Source organism: Nothoprocta perdicaria, unplaced genomic scaffold (genome assembly GCF_003342845.1).
Source record: "Nothoprocta perdicaria isolate Ctin4 unplaced genomic scaffold, notPer1 scaffold_11, whole genome shotgun sequence".
Lineage (NCBI taxonomy): Eukaryota > Metazoa > Chordata > Aves > Tinamiformes > Tinamidae > Nothoprocta > Nothoprocta perdicaria.
In genome coordinates, this window is record NW_020454205.1 from 2774464 (window position 1) to 2781023 (window position 6560).

The 6560-nt window shown below is 57.8% G+C and overlaps 1 protein-coding gene across 2 annotated transcripts; it reads right to left on the reverse strand.

The window, feature by feature from the left end:
- Positions 1-1859: 1859 nt before the first annotated feature.
- METTL21A (methyltransferase like 21A) lies at positions 1860-2942 on the reverse strand. 2 transcript variants are annotated; one of them, XM_026049090.1, is made up of 3 exons: positions 2796-2942; positions 2604-2715; positions 1860-2533 (listed from the first exon to the last, which is right to left on the reverse strand). In XM_026049090.1, the coding sequence occupies exons 1-3, from the start codon at positions 2940-2942 to the stop codon at positions 2136-2138; spliced, it is 657 nt and encodes a 218-aa protein (XP_025904875.1). In that variant the 3' UTR covers positions 1860-2135. The 2 variants fall into 2 exon arrangements, with proteins under 2 accessions (XP_025904875.1, XP_025904865.1); XM_026049080.1 differs by having other exon boundaries at positions 1860-2547; positions 2582-2715.
- Positions 2943-6560: the final 3618 nt, after the last annotated feature.

Below are 6560 nucleotides of genomic sequence, written 5' to 3' on the forward strand. Positions count from 1 at the left end.
ATTCACGTGAATTTAGGGACAAATAGCTGCATACAGCCGTGGGAAACGGCATGTTGTAAGCACACTGTGGTGTCCCCTCTCTTAGGAACCTGCAAGTGTTTATGAGATAATTGTCCCAGAGAGAAGGCTTTGCAATTTTAATCAAATTGCATTAGATTAATGAGGGGTTAAAACCCAGAGGACAGTTTCCCTTCCATTCCTGAAGGGGATTCCTCAATCTGCTCTGCTGCTCCCGTCCCCSTTGGTTCTGTTCCACCAGCGCGTGGCGGATTTTCCCCTTTGCTCCTGGTCTGGGCTGGCTTTCCCGCTTCTMAACGTGCCCGTAAACCCTGTGCTGCTGATTGCAGTAACAGGCCAGAAGGCAGCGAGCGCTGCAGGGAGCGGATCGTGGTTATGTAATCTGCAAAGCTGGATCACAACACGGGGATAAGCCCAGGACAGATCCAGCACCTCTCGTGGCATCCAGGGAGGGCGGTGGGGCCGGCTCCTTGTGGCTGGGATTTCGTGGTTTTCACTGCGAAGCATCTCCATAATGGCATTCCTATATTTATTTATTCAGAAAACGACATCTCAGGGATGAGGGGGAATCCCAAACCGGCGTTTTGTCCACTGGATAAAAGATAAAACTGATTTGGCTTGAATTCCCAGCTAACCCTATCRGGTAAGGCAGATCCCTGTGCCGGCCGTGTGGCCGGCAGCAGGTCCGGTTCTCCTGACACGGCAGCACCTTACGGCYCTTGGCCCATAAGATGAAGAGCTGGATTTGATGCTGAGTGTCTTAACATTAACCCAGCATCGTTTTTTAGGTGTAGTGACGTTTTGCGAAGTTGTTCCCTCATGGAGAGGCATGTTTGGGGAGCCCGGCTCGCTTGGTTCCCGGGAAAGCAGCAGCCCAGAGCCCGGGTTTGGGGCCGGTCTCTGACCCAAAGGACCCCGCAGTGGCCAAGGACAAGTGAGGGGGCTGAGTCAGACGGGCACGAGGTGCTCCCCGAGCCGCCGGCGTCTCTCCCGGCTCCGCTCCCAACATTCCAGCGGTGCCTTTCTTTTCCATGGCTTCATTGGAGTGGCAGCCCCGGAGGAGGCCGAGCCCCATCTCTCCTGTGCCCAGGGACCTGCTCGCYCTGAAAGCCATAACACCATTAAAAGGACACACAGTTACATTGACGTTAACTGTGGAATCATAATCTTTTTTCCTCGTAATTTTTTTTTCCAACACCGTTCACCCAGCTGATAGGATAGAAAGGCCACGTCTGGCACATTAGAGCTCACATCATGCTCTGTTTTTAATTAAAGGTGCTGCTCTCCTTCCCTCCAAGAAGGTGAACCCYGCTCGCAGGCGGCAGTGCACTGTGCTGGTGACACCCTGTGGCCACAAGGATATCGTTGCATTGTGCAGCATTCCCATCCTCAGACCCAGCTCGCAGGTCGCTTTGGCGGAGAAGAGTCTTCAGGGATGAAAAACGAGACCCTGGAGCCTCCTTCATGGCAGCTGCAATGGCAGACACGTCGTTTCCAGACTTTCTGCATCCTTCTCAGTTGGGAAGTTTGGTGGGAGACCAGGAGCTCATCGTGTCCATGGCCCAGGAGGAGCCGGTGGCCTGTGCTGGTGCTCACACTACAGGTAGAGCTTCAACCTGACCCGGGGGCTTTGTAAATTAAGTACAAAACAGAAGAACAAGTTCCACTTACTTGAAAAAAAAAAGAGYAATTCCTGCCTTTACAAGTGCACTGTTGCCCTATGGCCATCCCTGTGCATTTGTACCTGCTCCTGAGGGAATTCTGGTAATTTTTCCAGGAATGGGGTAAGAGTGGAAAAGAAATACCCATAYGCAAGTGTCCCATGGAAGCCACTGAGTGAGTTTGGTTTTAAACAACAGATCTTTTAATAATATTTTTCATGCCCAGAGATTTCTACAACTTAATCGGCTTCAAGAAATGACCCCCAATATCAAGTCAGGAGGAGACTTCGCACATCTCACGCCGAGGGGTGAAGCAGAGCTCCACCACGCAGAGGGGCAGCCTGCACCATCCCGGGACAAGGGCCCAAAAAACCCCAATCCTTGCCGTTTTCTGCTTTAAAACGAGAGCATTTGGTCAAAGCACAGAGGGCTGCACGGCACGCAGGCCGCGCTCGGTCAGAGCTCGTCCCCGCGCGCTGCTTTCCGCGCCTCGTAGATGCGCACGTCGGTGCCGGCGTCGTGGAGCAGCTCGCGGACGGCGAAGCGGGCGCGCAGCAGGCGCAGGAAGCGGTGGTCGCGCTCGTAGCGCAGGCGGCAGGCGAGCAGCACGAGCGTGCGCGCGGCGCACACGTGCTCCAGCGTGCGCAGCAGCGCCGCGAAYGTCTCCTCCAGGTAGACGATGTCGGAGCCCAGCACGAGGTCGAAGGCGCCAGCGGGGAAGGCGCCCAGGCCCTGGCCCCAGGCGAGCTCGCGCACGGCGGCGCGCGGCAGCGCCTCGGGCGGCAGGTTGTCGCGCACGTTGGCCTCCAGCAGCTCCAGCGCGTCCGCGCGGTCCGTGAGGGTGACGCGGGCGCCTGCGGGGACACGCGTCAGGCGGAGCCCCGCGCGAGCGTGGCACGGATCGCGGCGAGCGGCCGCGCTTACCCAGCAAGGCRGCCACGATGCCCGGCAGCCCCGTGCCGGCGCCCAGCTCCAGCACGTGCCGGTCGCGGAGGTCGATGCTCCCCGCCTCCAGGAAGGTGCTCAGCACCACYGCCTGGGAAGGGGGACGTGTGGGGCGTCGCGGGGCCGCCCCACGGCGCGCGCCGCCCCCCGTCCCTGCGTGGCGGCACCTACCGCGTCCCAGACGACGGCGGCGACRCCGAGCTGCGCCCAGCGCTGGCGGATGCGGAGCGGGCGGCCTGCAAAGCGGAACGTGGCGGCCGGGCAGTGCAGGGCGGCCAGGGCGCCGTGGCTGCCCGCCGCGTAGGGCACCAGCGCCATGGCCGCGGTGGCACCGCCGTGGGGCCCGCCGGGCCCCCCGTCCTGCAGAGCGGGGGGTTTGGTGAGAGCGACCTGTGAAAATGGARGGTTTGGTGAGGAGCGAGTCATGAAATGGAGGGTTTGGTGAGGAGAGACCCATGGAAACAGAGGGTTTAGTGAGGAGAGACTCGTGAAAATGGAGGGTTTGGTGAGGAGTGAGTCGTGAAATGGAGGGTTTAGTGAGGAGAGACTTGTGAAAACAGAGGGTTTAGTGAGGAGAGACCCATGAAACGGAGGGTTTGTTGAGGAGCAACCCATGAAAATGGAGGGTTTAGTGAGGAGAGACCCATGGAAACAGAGGGTTTAGTGAGGGGCGACTGGTGAAAATAGAGGGTTTAGTGAGGAACAACTCGTGAGAACTGGGGGTTTAGTGAGGGGYGACTGGTGAAAATGGAGGGTTTAGTGAGGAGCGACCCGTGTACAGGCTGGGGTGTCGGGATGAACATGTGGGCTCCTGCACCCTGTTGCCTCCCGCACACAGAGCTGCACTTCAACAGCGCGTATCGTGGGGAAATAGCGGAGAGAAACCTGGTTTCCTAAGAAAGATGGGCACCGAGGGAAACCCGAGATGCTGCTGGAGCCTCTAACGAAGGAAGGAAAGCTGAAAAGCCTCTGATTTCTCAGGCTCGGCTCCTGAAGGCCGGGCTGGCCCCGAGCACGGCCGGCAGCGAGCCSTCCTGCGTGCTCCTCAGCGCGGCGCCGCGCTCCCGCCAGCCGYGCCGCCCATCGCTGTCCTGCCCCGCAGCCCACCGCGGAGCCGGAGCCCTCCTCTTAGGCGCCCAGACCTCTGCTTTTATTTACAGGCGCCGCATCGTGTAAGCGGAGGGGAGATTGCAGAGCAAGCAGTTTTCTGCAGAAATGGCCTTGTAGGTGGGCAGAGAGCAGTGAGAGCCCTCAGAGGCGCCTACACCTCAGTGCCAGCGTTGCCCTTTTAAAGCATCACCCTTTGCACAACGCCCATCTCAGAAAGTGCTCTTATATTTCTAGGTGTAGCAGTGTCTCCTCCAGGCTCCGGGCACTAAATCCTTCACACAAAGCAAGAGGCCAAGTCCCAGCGACTTCAGGCACTGAAGTCTAAGGACTGGAGCAATTTGGAGCCGCTYGCTGGTCCCTGCTGGCCTGGGGACACCATAAAACCTCTGCAAGTGCTACAACACCCGAGAGWATTGACCCTTCCTTCATGGGAAGGCTGCACACACTGCCAGACAACAAAAGGACAAAAAGAAAAAAAGTGAAAATTTAGGATTTAGAGCTACCAAAAATCCACACCGTGTGCTCCGAACAAACRTGCGGGTTACTCATTTTCCTATTCCTAATGAAAATGCTGGAATTCCAGCTTCCCTCGCCCCTGCTCTGCCTCAGGCTTTTTCCCTTAAATGGCCACAGTCTCCTGTTACTCGCCAGCTCYGGAGGACAATCATTCCTGCAATATTTTTATCCCGTCAGCTGGTAGCCGGTTTCAAAACAGGATGCCTGGTTTTCCCCCCATTATTTGCCGCAGTGAGGCACAGAGCTCCCAGCCTTTGTTTCCCCTCGGCGATACAGGTTCAACCGAGTGATTCATTTTTCCTGCAGGCAGGGACAATGTCCTGGCTCTCCTCCAAGTTATCCATAGGCCGCTGGAGAGCAGGATCAGAAAGCAGGGAGCTTTCTCCCGCAGCTGAGACTCTTTCTAAGAAGGGGGGAGATGGGCAAGACACATCCCGAGGCTGGTGTTATCCCTAGGGACACGCACGGAAGCCCGGGCCTTGGCACAGCCTGCTCAGGACTAAACCAAGGTGAAGACGGTGGTAGGATTTAGAGAAGGTAAAAGCCTCGGCCTGTGAAACACAAGCAAAGTTTGCAAAGAAACTTCTTTTTTTCCCCATTTCCAGGAGTGCTAGTGAAACTGTGTGGCTTTAAGCACACGCTGCACTTCCATTTCCAGGGTCTCCATTCAAGGACTCTCTGTGCCTTGTTGCGCTCAGCGTGGACAAAAACAGAGGAGTTTTCCGAGGGGCTGTATTCGGGCAGGAGCTCCTCCCTGTGGTTCCTGGTGTCTCCAAGGGGGAGCCAAGCACAACACGCACAGCTCGACCTGCAGGGAGCCACCGGGGAGGTGGGAAGTGTTAAGGACTCGTGCGGGCAGCAGGAGGCTTCGGAGCGGGCAGCCCYGGCGAGGAGACACGGCCGCGGCGGCGGGAGCCGCAGGGCGAAACGCGGCCGGGGCGCTCGGARCAGCCTCGTCCGGCCTCGTCAGCCTCATCCAGCCTCMWCCAGCCTCCACCAGCCTCGTCAGCCTCGTCAGCCTCTACCAGCCTCCGCTGGGTGCCCACGCGGCCGCGCTCACCGCTCCAAGCCGCACACGGGGCTCACRGGTTCCACGCGGGCTCAACCCGGTGTTGCGGCCTATGTCTCATTTCAAAACGGCCCTCAAAGCCGAGTGAAGTTTTCCTGGTGGCTCCGGGGGCTTTTTTCCYAAGGACCTGCATTAGGATCATTTCCCAAGCTTTGGAAAGGCGCTTCTTGGGGGGAGTTAAAACAGGCATACGGCCTCCCCAAAACACCCACTTGCTCCAACGCAAGAGAATTACTCTTCATCCTCATGAAAGCAAGGCAGAAGCAGCGTTGGGTTCCCATCGTGCTGCCTGGGCACGGTTTGCTGGTGGGGAGGGACCAAGGAAGTGAAATGGGAAAAGTGTGCGAGGAAACCAGGACAGCTTCTCCGGAGCCTTGCTTAGCTGATCTTTATAGTCCTGTCACTGGCCTGGGTCAATAAAATCCCTTGTTGCCCTATCCTTTAAAACCAGCATTGCCCGAATCCCACCTGCAAACACGGCCCTGGTGCGAGCTGGGGTGGGGACAGCCTTGTAACCAACGGGAAGCACTTCCAGTAGACGGGAAAAGCATCCAGTGCATCAGGCTGCGTGAAAACATGGCGTGTGTTGCTCTCCATTGGGTTTGTTATTGCAGGGAGACACGCGAGGAGCGCGGGGCGAGGGGCAGGAGGACAYGCGGCTGCATCCCAAGGGTATGGAATGGGTACAGAATTCCCGCCAGGAGCCACTGTCCAAAAGGGCTGCTTGTCATGCAAAATGTGGGGCGAGGTACATCAAAATAATGGATCTTTTTATAATGGGAACTGCCTGACGTGTCACTGGGGTAAATCAAGCAGAGCAAAGGAGAAAGAGCGGGCAGAAAGCAGGGAGAGGACGAGGGCGGGTAATACATCAGGAGAGCTGTCACTCAGCGCCCTGCGGGGCAGGAAATCAAYAGAGGGCTGAGGTGCTGAAATTAAAGATATGGCCCGTTCCTGGGGCCGCGGTGATTCCGTGGACAGCCTCGTCCTGCAGGAAAGCACGGAGCAGCAGGCTGCGCCGTGTCYTTGTGACGGGCAGCACGGGCGGCGTGGGGCCCACGGGGGACCTGCCCCCCGGCTGGGGATCAGCCCCCGTGGGGAATCACGCAGTTCCTGCCCTTATTGCAGCCGGGATCAACATACGGATTGGATGTATGTGGAATTTATGGCTTCCTCCCCTCGGAGAAGCTAGGTATGGCCAGGTACGAGAAACTAGATGTGCTGGGTTTTTTTCTTTTTCT